This window comes from Pleurodeles waltl, chromosome 1_2 (genome assembly GCF_031143425.1).
Source record: "Pleurodeles waltl isolate 20211129_DDA chromosome 1_2, aPleWal1.hap1.20221129, whole genome shotgun sequence".
In the NCBI taxonomy this organism is placed as follows: Eukaryota; Metazoa; Chordata; class Amphibia; order Caudata; family Salamandridae; genus Pleurodeles; species Pleurodeles waltl.
Window position 1 is genome coordinate 1128741107 of NC_090437.1, and position 17877 is coordinate 1128758983.

Here is a 17877-nt window from a genome sequence, read left to right on the forward strand (position 1 = left end):
GTGCAAGTATGTTTTAGAGTATGGCATCGACATTACTGCAGTGCTTTCGGAGTTGAAATCTGTGTTCTTGCAATTCAGAATATGTAGATTATATCTGTAGATTATATCTGCAGATCTATCATACTGCTACCAAACAGTGTCATATATAGTCATGTGTTTACACGTGAAAAACTGGATGTCAGACTAAGACATTAGAGACAGAGCAGCTAATCATACTCTTCTCTGCAAACAAAGTCCAGTCCAGCAAAATAAATACAAATAACAGCCGCTGGGCAACATTTTGCGTTTACAAATGAAGACCATCATTAACTGGCAATCAACAAAGAACCCTGTAATACAAGAGTAACCTTTATATAGTCATGTCTCAAGTAAAATGCACAGTCAATCAATCGGGATTTGAAGGGTGCACTAATCACCCGTGAGGGTATCCAGGCGCTGAGATCCAAGCTGCTCAAGGGCATCATTTAAAAAGTTGTCTTGAATTCCCTTCTGAACTGAAGAGAGGGTGAAGCCCGGAGGTAAAGAGGGGGAAGGGGGGGGGGGGGGGGGGGGGCTCTTTCAGGGTTTTGCAGCAAGGTAGAAGAAGCATCCTTCACTGTTGCTTTGGCAGATGCAGGGTGTAAGGAAATGCCTCCTTGGCATGGTTGCCCCCTGACTTTTTGCCTTTGCTGATGCTATGTTTACAATTGAAAGTGTGCTGAGGCCTGCTAACCAGGCCCCAGCACCAGTGTTCTTTCCCTAACCTGTACTTTTGTATCCACAATTGGCAGACCCTGGCATCCAGATAAGTCCCTTGTAACTGGTACTTCTAGTACCAAGGGCCCTGATGCCAAGGAAGGTCTCTAAGGGCTGCAGCATGTCTTATGCCACCCTGGAGACCTCTCACTCAGCACAGACACACTGCCTACCAGCTTGTGTGTGCTAGTGAGGACAAAACGAGTAAGTCGACATGGCACTCCCCTCAGGGTGCCATGCCAGCCTCTCACTGCCTATGCAGTATAGATAAGACACCCCTCTAGCAGGCCTTACAGCCCTAAGGCAGGGTGCACTATACCATAGGTGAGGGTACCAGTGCATGAGCATGGTACCCCTACAGTGTCTAAACAAAACCTTAGGCATTGTAAGTGCAGGGTAGCCCTAAGAGTATATGGTCTGGGAGTCTGTCAAACACGAACTCCACAGCACCATAATGGCTACACTGAAAACTGGGAAGTTTGGTATCAAACTTCTCAGCACAATAAATGCACACTGATGCCAGTGTACATTTTATTGTAAAATACACCCCAGAGGGCACCTTAGAGGTGCCCCCTGAAACTTAACCGACTATCTGTGTAGGCTGACTAGTTTTAGCAGCCTGCCACAAACCGAGACATGTTGCTGGCCCCATGGGGAGAGTGCCTTTGTCACTCTGAGGCCAGTAACAAAGCCTGCACTGGGTGGAGATGCTAACACCTCTCCCAGGCAGGAATTGTCACACCTGGCGGTGAGCCTCAAAGGCTCACCTCCTTTGTGCCAACCCAGCAGGACACTCCAGCTAGTGGAGTTGCCCGCCCCCTCCGGCCAGGCCCCACTTTTGGCGGCAAGGCCGGAGAAAATAATGAGAATAACAAGGAGGAGTCACTGGCCAGTCAGGACAGCCCCTAAGGTGTCCTGAGCTGAGGTGACTCTAACTTTTAGAAATCCTCCATCTTGCAGATGGAGGATTCCCCCAATAGGGTTAGGATTGTGACCCCCTCCCCTTGGGAGGAGGCACAAAGAGGGTGTACCCACCCTCAGGGCTAGTAGCCATTGGCTACTAACCCCCCAGACCTAAACACGCCCTTAAATGTAGTATTTAAGGGCTACCCTGAACCCTAGAAAATTAGATTCCTGCAACTACAAGAAGAAGGACTGCCTAGCTGAAAACCCCTGCAGAGGAAGACCAGAAGACGACAACTGCCTTGGCTCCAGAAACTCACCGGCCTGTCTCCTGCCTTCCAAAGATCCTGCTCCAGCGACGCCTTCCAAAGGGACCAGCGACCTCGACATCCTCTGAGGACTGCCCCTGCTTCGAAAAGACAAGAAACTCCCGAGGACAGCGGACCTGCTCCAAGAAAAGCTGCAACTTTGTTTCCAGCAACTTTAAAGAACCCTGCAAGCTCCCCGCAAGAAGCGTGAGACTTGCAACACTGCACCCGGCGACCCCGACTCGGCTGGTGGCGATCCAACACCTCAGGAGGGACCCCAGGACTACTCTGATACTGTGAGTACCAAAACCTGTCCCCCCTGAGCCCCCACAGCGCCGCCTGCAGAGGGAATCCCGAGGCTTCCCCTGACCGCGACTCTTTGAACCTAAAGTCCCGACGCCTGGGAGAGACCCTGCACCCGCAGCCCCCAGGACCTGAAGGACCGGACTTTCACTGGAGAAGTGACCCCCAGGAGTCCCTCTCCCTTGCCCAAGTGGAGGTTTCCCCGAGGAATCCCCCCCTTGCCTGCCTGCAGCGCTGAAGAGATCCCGAGATCTCTCATAGACTAACACTGCGAACCCGACGCCTGTTCCTACACTGCACCCGGCCGCCCCCGCGCTGCTGAGGGTGAAATTTCTGTGTGGACCTGTGTCCCCCCCGGTGCCCTACAAAACCCCCCTGGTCTGCCCTCCGAAGACGCGGGTACTTACCTGCAAGTGGACCGGAACCGGGGCACCCCCTTCTCTCCATTCTAGCCTATGTGTTTTGGGCACCACTTTGAACTCTGCACCTGACCGGCCCTGAGCTGCTGGTGTGGTGACTTTGGGGTTGCTCTGAACCCCCAACGGTGGGCTACCTTGGACCAAGAACTAAGCCCTGTAAGTGTCTTACTTACCTGGTTAACCTAACTACTTACCTCCCCTAGGAACTGTGAAAATTGCACTAAGTGTCCACTTTTAAAACAGCTATTTGCGAATAACTTGAAAAGTATACATGCAATTTTGATGATTTGAAGTTCCAAAAGTACTTACCTGCAATACCTTTCGAATGAGATATTACATGTAGAATTTGAACCTGTGGTTCTTAAAATAAACTAAGAAAAGATATTTTTCTATATAAAAACCTATTGGCTGGATTTGTCTCTGAGTGTGTGTACCTCATTTATTGTCTATGTGTATGTACAACAAATGCTTAACACTACTCCTTTGATAAGCCTACTGCTCGACCACACTACCACAAAATAGAGCATTAGTATTATCTATTTTTACCACTATTTTACCTCTAAGGGGAACCCTTGGACTCTGTGCATGCTATTCCTTACTTTGAAATAGCACATACAGAGCCAACTTCCTACATTGGTGGATCAGCGGTGGGGTACAAGACTTTGCATTTGCTGGACTACTCAGCCAATACCTGATCACACGACAAATTCCAAAATTGTCATTAGAAATTGATTTTTGCAATTTGAAAAAGTTTTCTAAATTCTTAAAAGACCTGCTAGGGCCTTGTGTTAGATCCTGTTTAGCATTTCTTTTAGAATTTAAAAGTTTGTAAAAGTTTGAATTAGATTCTAGAACCAGTTTTAGTTTCTTAAAAAGTATTCCAACTTTTAGAAGCATAATGTCTAGCACAGATGTGAATGTGGTGGAACTCGACACCACACCTTACCTCCATCTACAGATGAGAGAGCTAAGGTCACTCTGTAAACTAAAGAAAATAGCAATGGGCCCCAAACCTACCAAAGTACAGCTCCAGGAGCTTTTGGCAGAGTTTGAAAAGGCCAACCCCTCTGAGGATGGCAACTCAGAGGATGAAGATAGTGACTTGGAGGGAAATTCCCCCCCTCCAGTCCTACTTAGGGAGAGCAGGGCTTCTCAAGCCCTGACTCCACAAATAATAGTCAGAGATGCTGGTTCCCTCACAGGAGGGACCAACAACTCTGAAATCACTGAGGATAACTCCAGTGAAGAGGACATCCAGTTAGCCAGGATGGCCAAAAGATTGGCTTTGGAAAGACAGATCCTAGCCATAGAGAGGGAAAGACAAGAGATGGGCCTAGGACCCATCAATGGTGGCAGCAACATAAATAGGGTCAGAGATTCTCCTGCCATGTTGAAAATCCCCAAAGGGATTGTAACTAAATATGAAGATGGTGATGACATCACCAAATGGTTCACAGCTTTTGAGAGGGCTTGTGTAACCAGAAAAGTGAACAGATCTCACTGGGGTGCTCTCCTTTGGGAAATGTTCACAGGAAAGTGTAGGGATAGACTCCTCACACTCTCTGGACAAGATGCAGAATCTTATGACCTCATGAAGGGTACCCTGATTGAGGGCTTTGGATTCTCCACTGAGGAGTACAGGATTAGGTTCAGGGGGGCTCAAAAATCCTCGAGCCAGACCTGGGTTGACTTTGTTGACTACTCAGTGAAAACACTAGATGGTTGGATTCAAGGCAGTGGTGTAAGTAATTATGATGGGCTGTACAATTTATTTGTGAAAGAACACCTGTTAAGTAATTGTTTCAATGATAAACTGCATCAGCATCTGGTAGACCTAGGACCAATTTCTCCCCAAGAATTGGGAAAGAAGGCGGACCATTGGGTCAAGACAAGGGTGTCCAAGACTTCAACAGGGGGTGACCAAAAGAAAGGGGTCACAAAGACTCCCCAGCAGAAGGGTGATGAGACAACCAAAACTAAAAATAGTAAAGAGTCTTCTACAGGCCCCCAAAAACCTGCACAGGAGGGTGGGCCCAGAGCCTCTTCACAAAACAATGGGTACAAGGGTAAAAACTTTGATCCCAAAAAGGCCTGGTGTCATAGCTGTAAACAGCATGGACACCAAACTGGAGACAAGGCCTGTCCCAAGAAAGGTTCCACTCCAAACTCCCATCCAGGTAACACTGGTATGGCTAGTCTCCAAGTGGGATCAACAGTGTGCCCAGAGCAAATCAGGGTCCACACTGAAGCTACTCTAGTTTCTGAGGGTGGGGTGGATTTAGCCACACTAGCTGTCTGGCCGCCTAACATGCAAAAATACAGACAGCAACTCTTAATTAATGGGACTAGAATAGAGGGCCTGAGGGATACAGGTGCCAGTGTCACCATGGTGACAGAGAAACTGGTTTCCCCTGGCCAATACCTGACTGGAAAAACTTACACAGTCACCAACGCTGACAATCAGAGAAAAGTACATCCCATGGCAATGGTTACTTTAGAATGGGGAGGGGTCAATGGCCTGAAACAGGTGGTGGTCTCCTCAAATATCCCAGTGGACTGTCTGCTTGGAAATGACCTGGAGTCCTCAGCATGGGCTGAGGTAGAGCTAAAAACCCATGCAGCAATGCTGGGTATCCCTGAACTGGTGTGTGTGAAAACAAGAGCACAATGCAAGGCACAGGGTGAAAAAGTAGAGCTGGAGTCTGGAAAAATGGCCCAGCCTACCAAGAGAACAGGAAAGTCAGTTGGGAAACCAACTGCAACACAGCAAAAGAAAGGGAACCTCTCTTCTCAGGAAGAAGTTCTGCCCTCTGAGGGAACTGAGCCTTTGGGGCTTGAACCTTATCAGGTTGAGCTCTTAGGCCCAGGGGGACCCTCAAGGGAGGAGCTGTGTAAGGGACAAGAAACCTGTCCCTCTCTTGAAGGCCTTAGGCAGCAAGCTGCTGAAGAGTCCAAGGGCAAGAAAAATGGAACACATAGGGTCTATTGGGAAGATGGACTCCTGTACACTGAGGCCAGAGACCCCAAACCTGGTACCACTAGGAGAGTGGTAGTGCCTCAGCTGTTCAGAGAGTTCATCCTAACATTGGCCCATGACATTCCCCTTGCTGGACATTTGGGACAAACCAAGACGTGGGAGAGGTTAGTCAACCACTTCTACTGGCCCAATATGTCCAACATGGTTAAGGAGTTTTGCCTCTCCTGCCCCACCTGTCAAGCCAGTGGTAAGACAGGTGGGCATCCAAAGGCCCCCCTCATTCCACTTCCAGTGGTGGGGGTTCCCTTTGAAAGAGTGGGTGTGGACATAGTTGGTCCACTGGAACCTCCCACAGCCTCAGGAAATATGTATATCCTGGTAGTAGTGGATCATGCTACCAGGTATCCTGAAGCTATTCCCCTTAGGTCAACTACTGCCCCTGCAGTAGCCAAGGCCCTCATTGGTATCTTTACCAGAGTGGGTTTCCCTAAGGAGGTGGTGTCTGACAGAGGTACCAACTTCATGTCAGCATACCTAAAGCACATGTGGAATGAGTGTGGAGTGACTTATAAATTCACTACACCTTACCATCCACAAACTAATGGCTTAGTTGAGAGATTCAACAAGACATTAAAAGGCATGATCATGGGGCTCCCAGAAAAACTCAAAAGGAGATGGGATGTCCTCCTGCCATGTCTGCTTTTCGCTTACAGGGAGGTACCACAGAAGGGAGTAGGGTTCTCACCCTTTGAACTTCTGTTTGGTCATCCTGTAAGGGGACCACTTGCCCTTGTTAAAGAAGGCTGGGAGAGACCTCTCCATGAGCCTAAACAGGACATAGTGGACTATGTACTTGGCCTTCGCTCTAGAATGGCAGAGTACATGGAAAAGGCAACCAAAAACCTTGAGGCCAGCCAACAGCTCCAGAAGTTTTGGTATGACCAAAAGGCTGCACTGGTTGAGTTCCAACCAGGGCAGAAAGTCTGGGTTCTGGAGCCTGTGGCTCCCAGGGCACTCCAGGACAAATGGAGTGGCCCTTACCCAGTACTAGAGAGGAAGAGTCAGGTCACCTACTTGGTGGACCTGGGCACAAGCAGGAGCCCCAAAAGGGTGATCCATGTAAACCGCCTTAAGCTCTTCCACGACAGGGCTGATGTCAATCTGTTGATGGTAACAGATGAGGATCAGGAGGCAGAGAGTGAACCTCTCCCTGATCTTCTGTCATCAGACCCAAAAGATGGTACAGTAGATGGAGTGATCTACTCAGACACCCTCTCTGGCCAACAGCAAGCTGATTGTAGGAGAGTCCTACAACAGTTTCCTGAACTCTTCTCCTTAACCCCTGGTCAGACACACCTGTGTACCCATGATGTGGACACAGGAGACAGCATGCCTGTCAAGAACAAAATCTTTAGACAGTCTGACCATGTTAAGGAAAGCATCAAGGTGGAAGTCCACAAGATGCTGGAATTGGGAGTAATTGAGCGCTCTGACAGCCCCTGGGCTAGCCCAGTGGTCTTAGTCCCCAAACCTCACACCAAAGATGGAAAGAAAGAGATGAGGTTTTGTGTGGACTACAGAGGGCTCAATTCTGTCACCAAGACAGATGCTCATCCAATTCCAAGAGCTGATGAGCTCATTGATAAATTAGGTGCTGCCAAATTTCTAAGTACCTTTGACTTGACAGCAGGGTACTGGCAAATAAAAATGGCACCTGGAGCAAAAGAAAAGACAGCATTCTCCACACCTGATGGGCATTATCAGTTTACTGTTATGCCCTTTGGTTTAAAGAATGCCCCTGCCACCTTCCAAAGGTTGGTGAATCAAGTCCTTGCTGGCTTGGAGTCCTTTAGCACAGCTTATCTTGATGATATTGCTGTCTTTAGCTCCACCTGGCAGGATCACCTGGTCCACCTGAGGAAGGTTTTGAAGGCTCTGCAATCTGCAGGCCTCTCTATCAAGGCATCCAAATGCCAGATAGGGCAGGGAACTGTGGTTTACTTGGGACACCTTGTAGGTGGAGGCCAAGTTCAGCCACTCCAACCCAAGATCCAGACCATTCTGGACTGGGTAGCTCCAAAAACCCAGACTCAAGTCAGGGCATTCCTTGGCTTGACTGGGTACTACAGGAGGTTTGTGAAGGGATATGGATCCATTGTGACAGCCCTCACTGAGCTCACCTCCAAGAAAATGCCCAAGAAAGTGAACTGGACTGTGGACTGCCAACAGGCCTTTGACACCCTGAAACAAGCAATGTGCTCAGCACCAGTTCTCAAAGCTCCAGATTATTCTAAGCAGTTCATTGTGCAGACTGATGCCTCTGAACATGGGATAGGGGCAGTTCTGTCCCAAACAAATGATGATGGCCTTGACCAGCCTGTTGCTTTCATTAGCAGGAGGTTACTCCCCAGGGAGCAGCGTTGGAGTGCCATTGAGAGGGAGGCCTTTGCTGTGGTTTGGTCCCTGAAGAAGCTGAGACCATACCTCTTTGGGACTCACTTCCTAGTTCAAACTGACCACAGACCTCTCAAATGGCTGATGCAAATGAAAGGTGAAAATCCTAAACTGTTGAGGTGGTCCATCTCCCTACAGGGAATGGACTTTATAGTGGAACACAGACCTGGGACTGCCCATGCCAATGCAGATGGCCTTTCCAGGTTCTTCCACTTAGAAAATGAAGACTCTCTTGGGAAAGGTTAGTCTCATCCTCTTTCGTTTGGGGGGGGGTTGTGTAAGGAAATGCCTCCTTGGCATGGTTGCCCCCTGACTTTTTGCCTTTGCTGATGCTATGTTTACAATTGAAAGTGTGCTGAGGCCTGCTAACCAGGCCCCAGCACCAGTGTTCTTTCCCTAACCTGTACTTTTGTATCCACAATTGGCAGACCCTGGCATCCAGATAAGTCCCTTGTAACTGGTACTTCTAGTACCAAGGGCCCTGATGCCAAGGAAGGTCTCTAAGGGCTGCAGCATGTCTTATGCCACCCTGGAGACCTCTCACTCAGCACAGACACACTGCCTACCAGCTTGTGTGTGCTAGTGAGGACAAAACGAGTAAGTCGACATGGCACTCCCCTCAGGGTGCCATGCCAGCCTCTCACTGCCTATGCAGTATAGATAAGACACCCCTCTAGCAGGCCTTACAGCCCTAAGGCAGGGTGCACTATACCATAGGTGAGGGTACCAGTGCATGAGCATGGTACCCCTACAGTGTCTAAACAAAACCTTAGGCATTGTAAGTGCAGGGTAGCCCTAAGAGTATATGGTCTGGGAGTCTGTCAAACACGAACTCCACAGCACCATAATGGCTACACTGAAAACTGGGAAGTTTGGTATCAAACTTCTCAGCACAATAAATGCACACTGATGCCAGTGTACATTTTATTGTAAAATACACCCCAGAGGGCACCTTAGAGGTGCCCCCTGAAACTTAACCGACTATCTGTGTAGGCTGACTAGTTTTAGCAGCCTGCCACAAACCGAGACATGTTGCTGGCCCCATGGGGAGAGTGCCTTTGTCACTCTGAGGCCAGTAACAAAGCCTGCACTGGGTGGAGATGCTAACACCTCTCCCAGGCAGGAATTGTCACACCTGGCGGTGAGCCTCAAAGGCTCACCTCCTTTGTGCCAACCCAGCAGGACACTCCAGCTAGTGGAGTTGCCCGCCCCCTCCGGCCAGGCCCCACTTTTGGCGGCAAGGCCGGAGAAAATAATGAGAATAACAAGGAGGAGTCACTGGCCAGTCAGGACAGCCCCTAAGGTGTCCTGAGCTGAGGTGACTCTAACTTTTAGAAATCCTCCATCTTGCAGATGGAGGATTCCCCCAATAGGGTTAGGATTGTGACCCCCTCCCCTTGGGAGGAGGCACAAAGAGGGTGTACCCACCCTCAGGGCTAGTAGCCATTGGCTACTAACCCCCCAGACCTAAACACGCCCTTAAATGTAGTATTTAAGGGCTACCCTGAACCCTAGAAAATTAGATTCCTGCAACTACAAGAAGAAGGACTGCCTAGCTGAAAACCCCTGCAGAGGAAGACCAGAAGACGACAACTGCCTTGGCTCCAGAAACTCACCGGCCTGTCTCCTGCCTTCCAAAGATCCTGCTCCAGCGACGCCTTCCAAAGGGACCAGCGACCTCGACATCCTCTGAGGACTGCCCCTGCTTCGAAAAGACAAGAAACTCCCGAGGACAGCGGACCTGCTCCAAGAAAAGCTGCAACTTTGTTTCCAGCAACTTTAAAGAACCCTGCAAGCTCCCCGCAAGAAGCGTGAGACTTGCAACACTGCACCCGGCGACCCCGACTCGGCTGGTGGCGATCCAACACCTCAGGAGGGACCCCAGGACTACTCTGATACTGTGAGTACCAAAACCTGTCCCCCCTGAGCCCCCACAGCGCCGCCTGCAGAGGGAATCCCGAGGCTTCCCCTGACCGCGACTCTTTGAACCTAAAGTCCCGACGCCTGGGAGAGACCCTGCACCCGCAGCCCCCAGGACCTGAAGGACCGGACTTTCACTGGAGAAGTGACCCCCAGGAGTCCCTCTCCCTTGCCCAAGTGGAGGTTTCCCCGAGGAATCCCCCCCTTGCCTGCCTGCAGCGCTGAAGAGATCCCGAGATCTCTCATAGACTAACACTGCAAACCCGACGCCTGTTCCTACACTGCACCCGGCCGCCCCCGCGCTGCTGAGGGTGAAATTTCTGTGTGGACCTGTGTCCCCCCCGGTGCCCTACAAAACCCCCCTGGTCTGCCCTCCGAAGACGCGGGTACTTACCTGCAAGTGGACCGGAACCGGGGCACCCCCTTCTCTCCATTCTAGCCTATGTGTTTTGGGCACCACTTTGAACTCTGCACCTGACCGGCCCTGAGCTGCTGGTGTGGTGACTTTGGGGTTGCTCTGAACCCCCAACGGTGGGCTACCTTGGACCAAGAACTAAGCCCTGTAAGTGTCTTACTTACCTGGTTAACCTAACTACTTACCTCCCCTAGGAACTGTGAAAATTGCACTAAGTGTCCACTTTTAAAACAGCTATTTGCGAATAACTTGAAAAGTATACATGCAATTTTGATGATTTGAAGTTCCAAAAGTACTTACCTGCAATACCTTTCGAATGAGATATTACATGTAGAATTTGAACCTGTGGTTCTTAAAATAAACTAAGAAAAGATATTTTTCTATATAAAAACCTATTGGCTGGATTTGTCTCTGAGTGTGTGTACCTCATTTATTGTCTATGTGTATGTACAACAAATGCTTAACACTACTCCTTTGATAAGCCTACTGCTCGACCACACTACCACAAAATAGAGCATTAGTATTATCTATTTTTACCACTATTTTACCTCTAAGGGGAACCCTTGGACTCTGTGCATGCTATTCCTTACTTTGAAATAGCACATACAGAGCCAACTTCCTACACAGGGGGTGTGGGAGAGGGAGGCAGATCGCAGGAGTCCAGAGGGCTGGTGGAAGCTCTGGCTGTGGTTGATGGATGCTGGCCCCTGGTTGTGAAGGGCTTAGTAGGCGTGGGCTAGAATCTTGAATTGGCATCTCTTGTGAATGGGGAGCCAATGGAGTTTCTTCAGGTGACTGGTAACGTGGGTCAGTCTGGGGAGATGAGGATGAGTCTGGCCACTGAGTTCTGAATGCGCAGAGTGAAGAAGCTGGCAGAGGAAACTGAATATCTGGCTCTGCATGGTGGGTTTGCTGTCCATGATGATGCAGAGGTTCCAGGAGTGGTCTGTGGGGGTGGGAAGAGGGTCCCAGGTCAGCCAGCCACCAGGAGTCGTTTCACTGTGAGGTGGTGTTCCCAAAGATTAGAACCTTTGTCTTGTGTTGAGCTTGAGGCACCTGTCTTGCATCCAGTTGGTGACACTGGTCATGCACATGTGGAAGTTGGCCTTTGTGGTGGAAGGGTCTTGGGTAGAGGGAGGATGAGCTGGGTGTCTCCGTAGGAGAATGTTCAGTCCATGATTTCTGATGTTGGCCAGTGGAGTCTTGTAGGTCTGCCTGAGGGACGCCACAGATGTTCTTGGGTTCGGAGGTGGATGGTGGAAGGCAGAGTATTTTTATGGTGAGGAAGGATGCAATACATTTGAGGCAGTCGTTTTGGATTCTGATTTGATGAAGCCTCTTGATCAGGGCATGGTGAAAGTGTCGGAAGCTGCTGAGAGATCGAGGTGGATCAGGGCAGTTGCTTCTCCTCGGTCTGATGTAATCAGTGGCATCGATCAGGGCGGTCTCGGTGCTGTGGTTTATGCGGAATCCAGATTGGGCTGGGCCAGAAGATCACTGTGCTTGAGGTAGTCTGAGTTGGTGGTTGATGGGCTTTTTGTGGACTTTTGCATAAAAGAGGAGCAGGGAGATGGGCCCGTAGTTTGAGCTTGTGGGGTGGAGCGTTTTGGGGAGTGAGTCAGAAGGGCTGGGGGGTGGGGGGAAATTAGGGTTGGCAGACTGTTTCTTGAGAAGGGGTTTGACTTCAGAGTGTTTTCACTCATCTGGGAAGGTGACGGAGGTGATGGATGTTTTGAAGAGGTCTGACCTTGTTGTGGATGGTGTTGTTGCTGAGGGTGAACAGGTGGTGTAATCAGGGGTCCGTGGCAGCTCCCGACTGGACGAAGTGCATAGTATCAGAGGTGCCTTGAGTGGTGAGCTGGTTCCAAGCTGTGATCCAGTGGTTGGGGTAGCACCTGTGGGGGCAAGGAGGTGGAGGATGTCTGCAGCAGTGGGCTGGGGCTCGAGAAAACAAGTCAGAACAAAAGGTGAAATGGTATCAGACTTCAGTCACCAACACCTCAGGAGGACATGCACGCACACTTCTCTTAAAGCACCAGAGGGGCTGCAGCTGTAGTTTACATTATGCAAAACAGTTTTTCTGTTACACCAAATCTTAAACTGTGTAGTTCATTACCATTTATCCCGTACACATTTTGCTGTTTTATCTATAAGAATATAAAAGGTGTAATGCTTCATTCCTAGAAACTGACGAGCCCACATTCATTTGCATGAGTGAGGCCAGACCGACATTTCATCTATTTAGATCCTAGCTTCACTGGTGCAGTCCATAGCCTATATAGTCAAGAGGAATAAATATTAGCTCTCTGGTACATATTCAATCTTCTACTTGAGCACCTCTACAGTCAACCCAGTCACAAAATCTGCATGAAATGCACACCCAAGAAACCCTTTGCTGGAACTTGCATTGGCACACATTTTAAAGGGTTAGTTCTGGATTAACGTTTATTATCTTGTCATTTGTAGAACCTTTATTGCAGAGTTTATATTTACAAGTTTGTAAATCAACATTTTAGACAGGTTCCTGTTCACCATAGACTTTTAGAACCTTACCTTCATCTATATCTGGTGGAAGACCACCAACAAACACTTTCCGTGAAAAACGTTCAATACGTTCTCCATTTTGATGGCCTGAATAGCAGTTGGGGGAATTCAGGACACCACCTTGATCATTATGACCATCATCCAGCAAGCCATCATCTATTGGGAACAGGGAAGAACGACCTTGAAAACAAAAGCAAAATAGATAAATGTTCACATTGATAGGACATTCATGATAATAAACAGGCAAAGGGAAACCATGAGGGACTCAATATCGCTAATTTGAGAACCGGTTTCAAATAGTTAGAGTTCTAGACACTTGTCTGAGTTACTGACCTGACATCAGGTTGTCAAATCCCATCATAATGCAGTATTATAGAGATTATGCTTTTTAACAAAGCTATGGAATTGGTACAAATACATAAATATGAAACAATCTCAGAGGAAAAGCTTAGTACTCGACCATTAAAGTGGCATCTACAAAGTCCTAGTTATGGCTTCACAAAAAAAGAATACCACGCAGTACACACCTAGAATGAGCAAGCCTTTCTAAATCAGTCTGTATAAATGATCAAGAAGGTATGCTCCAAGGAGGGACACAAGAGAAAGGAAAGCCATCAAGTAACAAACCAGCAAGACTGACCAAAAAAAAAAAAAAAAAAAAAAAAATGCAAAATGTCAAGCAAAGGGATTATCCCAACATATACTGTAATTTTGGTACTGTCCACAATAACTTCATCAACTGTAGGTGAGACAAACATGAACAGAGAACTTTGGGTCAGCTCCCTTCAGCCTTTGCTTCAGTGAAGTGTCTTTCACATTCGAATCAATACAATTTGCACTGGTGATTCTTTAAAAAGTAGGCACTCTAGGAGGATTGTGGCCACTCCTTGTAGCCGACAATTCACCACAAATTGACAAGCAGTGTGTAAACCCACCCTCCAAGGAGTTTATTTTTATTTTGGTGTACAGTGGGAGATAGCTTTGCAGCTTTACATATGGATGGAAACCTAAAAACAGCTTTGGGAGCTCCACTGCTATGATATTCTTGCCAGTTCAATAACAGAAAGGTCTCAATCAAGAGATTACAGGACGTTTCAAAAGCTAATCACTATAGTAAACTGCTTTCACAAGCAAGGGAGACCCTATCCCCCAAAAGGCATCTGAATTACTTTGTATGTGGATGGTAGTGGTGTCCTTTAATCTGGACTGCAGTCCCTGCCAATAAATTTCAGCTTATCTCATAGGCATGAGTCTTTCGGGACTCAATTTGTTTGCAACTTCCCGCAGCATATGCCTGTCCCAAAAGAGAATACCGCATGCTGTGTGGTCATCCAATGTAGGAACTGCATCAGCGGATGGCAAATTTGATCGGTCCTTCAGGTAGTGCTGTGTAAACAGTCACTTTGCAAATCTTGATCTCAGGTACATTATGTATAGTTTGTTCCAAGAGCGGTGTATATCTGTGGCAGGTTTTAACTGGCATCTGATAATATCCACAACTGCTACAGGATAGCCCAACACTGCATTTTCAGCATTGACCTGCTGTGCGTTTGCACATGCTGACATAAGCAGACCTGGGTGACAAGCTAGGTGATTAAGGGGAGCCTAATAATGATTAGGGTGGTGGAACTCTGCTCCTGGGCCTACATCAGCAGTGATTTTTGGTTCCAACACACCCTACTCACAGCCCTGTAAGATGCATTTTCTGGGCCGAAGAGCCCAGAGGGACTGAGCCAATAAAGCATATCTGTGTGTCAAAGAAAAGGTATTTGGCACCAGAGGGCTTTCTCTTGAGGTAGTGAATGGGTCAGTGGGGTGTGGTTTAAGTAGAATAAGAGAGGAGAAGAGGCTTCTATAACCCTTCATTTTTACAGTATTGCTGGCTCAAATCTGTTACTTCAGTAACACAAATCGTGTGGATGCTAAGTGCAATGGGCCCAGCAATTTACGACTGTCGGGAAGCAGATTAAGGCTGGTGCCCAACAGGGCTTACGGCACTTCTTGCATCAGAGAAAATGTAACTGGGATAACTGCTGGTGGTGGTCCAGCCCCCTCCCCCACCCCTTCCCCTGGGTAAGTGACATTTTCCATTCAATGGCATGTGTAGCTGCAGATACACATGCTTTGCATAGACTACAAAGCAGTAATCCTCCCCTAAGCGGTGGTCAGCCGGTGGGAGTTGAAGTTGTTTGAAATAGTGTTCTTAGTACAGCCTGTCCTACTGTGGCCTGTTGTGTTGCTACCACATCTACACAGTAATGCTTGGTAAACGTATGAGGTGTGGACCAAGTGGCTGCTTTACAGATTTCGGTCATTGGTATATTTCCTAGAAATGCCATTGTTGCTCCTTTTTTCCTAGTGGAATGTGCTTTTGGTGTAATTAACAGTGGTCTTTTAGCCTTTAGGTAACAAGTTTGGATACATTTCACTATCCATCTGGCTATGCCTTGTTTTGATACAGGATTACCAGTATAGGATTTTTGGAATGCGACGAACAATTGTTTAGTTTTTTTTTATGATTTTGTTCTGTCGATGTAATACATTAAAGCTCTTTTAATATCGAAAGTATGTAGTGCTCTTTCTGCCACGGAGTCTGGCTGTGGGAAGAAGACTGAAGTTCCACTGATTGATTTAAATGAAACGGTGAGATGACTTTAGGTAGAAATTTTGGGTTTGTGCGAAGTACAACCTTATGTTTGTGTACTTGAATAAAGGGTTCCTCAATAGTGAATGCTTGTATTTCACTAACTCTTCGCAATGAAGTGATTGCGACTAGAAATGCTACTTTCCAAGTCAGGAATTGAATCTGACAGGAGTGCATGGGTTCAAAGGGTGGACCCATGAGTCGCGTGATTACAATGTTAAGATTCCATGAGGGTACTGGTGGCGTTCTTTGATGTATGATTCGTTTTAAACCATCCATGAAAGCTTTGATGACAGGCACTCTAGATAGAGATTTGCTTAGTTTATTTTGCAAATAAGCAGAAATTGCTGTGAGATTTATTTTAATGGATGAAAAAGCAAAATTTGCTTTTTGCAGGTGGAGTAAATAGTCTACAATGTCTTGTATGGTTGTGTTTAGGGGCGTTATGTGTTTTTCTTGACAGTAGAAAACAAATCTTTTCCATTTGTTTGCATAACACTGCCTGGTGGTAGGTTTTCTTGCTTGTTTTATCACTTCCATACATTCTGGTGGAAGATTTAGATATCCAAACTTTAAGATTTCAGGAGCCAGATTGCCAGATTGAGCATTGCTGGATTGGGGTGTCTGCTCATCTGTTTGTTTTGTGTCAACAGGTCCGGTCTGTTTGGGAGTTTGATGTGTGGTACTACTGACAGGTCTAGCAATGGGGTGTACCATGGTTGACATGCCCACGTTGGTGCTATGAGTTTGAGTTTGTTTTGACGCAGTTTGTTGAACAGAAATGGAATGAGCGGGAGAGGGGGAAAAGCGTAAGCAAATATCCCTGGCCAGTTGATCCAGAGCATTGCCCTTGGATTGAGGGTGTGGGTACCTGGACGCAAAGTTTCGGCATTTTGCGTTGTGGTTGGTGGCGAACAGGTCTAGGTCTGGTGTCCCCCACTAACGAAAGTATTTGAGAAGTACTTGGGGGTGAATTTCCCACTCGTGGGTTTGTTGGTGATCTCGACTGAGGTCGTCTGCTAACCGATTGTGAATTCCTGGAATGTATTGAGCTACCAGGTGTATGTTGTTGTAAATTTCCCAATGCCAAATCTTTTGTGCTAGAAGGCAAAGTTGTGATGAGTGGGTTCCTCCCTGCTTGTTTAGGTAGTACATTGCTGTCATATTGTCTGTTCTGACAAGAATGTGTTTGTGAGCAAGAAGAGGTTGAAAGGCTCTTAGTGCTAGGGACACTGCTAGCAGTTCTAAGTGATTTATGTGAAAAACATCACACACATTATGTAATAAACACCCTACAAGCCACTAGGGTTCTCAATAAATGACCAAAAGTCACATCTACAACAAGCATTTATGTGAAATTGTTTGTTTGTTGTCCCACTGTCCCTGAATATTGTGATTGTTGAGGTGTGCCCCCCATCCAATCATTGATGCATCTGTTGCAAGAATGGCGTAAGGCACAGGGTCTTGAAATGGCCGCCCTGTGTTTAAATTTGCGGGATTCCACCACTGAAGGGAAATGTGTGTTTGGCCATCTATCAACACTAGATCTTGGCGATGACCATGTGCCTGCGACCATTGTTTTGCGAGGCACTGTTGTAAGGGCTGCATGTGTAATCTTGCGTTTGGGACAATGGTGATGCATGATGCCATCATGCCCAAGAGTTTCATGACACATTGGACAGTGTAGTGTTGGTTTGGCAGGATTTTTGGCAATATGGTGTAGAACGACTGCACCCTTTGTGGACTTGGGCTTGCAAGTGCTTTTTGGGCGTTTAATGTGGCCCCTAAGTACTTCTGAATTTGTGCTTGTTGTAGATGTGACTTTTGGTCATTTATTGAGAACCCTAGTGCTTGTAGGGTGTTTATTACATAATGTGTGTGATGTTGGGACAGTTTTTGAGTGCTGGCTTTAATTAGCCAATTGTCGAGCTATGGAAAGACATGTAAATTTTGTCTCCTTATATATGTTGTGACTACGGCAAGGCATTTTGTAAATACTCTGGGGGCTGTTATCTCGAAAGGTAACACTTTGAACTGGTAGTGTTTTCCCTGTATTACAAATCTGAGATATTTTCTGTGAGCTGGATGGATGGGTATGTGAAAATACGCATCTTTTAGATCGAGTGTTGCCACAAAATCTTGTTGTTGTAGCAGTGGGACTACATCTTGTAGTGTTACCATGTGAAAGTGTTCTGATCGGATGTAGAGGTTGAGAGTCCTGAGATCTAATATTGGTCTTAATGTTTTGTCCTTTT

At 47.3% G+C, this 17877-nt stretch overlaps 1 protein-coding gene across 3 annotated transcripts in view; it reads right to left on the reverse strand.

Annotated features, from left to right (window-relative positions):
* Positions 1–17877, reverse strand: part of CPEB2 (cytoplasmic polyadenylation element binding protein 2) — a 201480-nt gene that overhangs the window by 68869 nt on the left and 114734 nt on the right. For 2 of the 3 annotated variants that reach the window (XM_069202676.1, XM_069202685.1), the window contains exon 6: positions 12988–13158. In XM_069202676.1, coding sequence (XP_069058777.1) covers positions 12988–13158 — 171 coding nt within the window. The remainder of the gene's footprint in view (positions 1–12987; positions 13159–17877) is intronic. The other variant, XM_069202695.1, reaches the window with a different exon arrangement.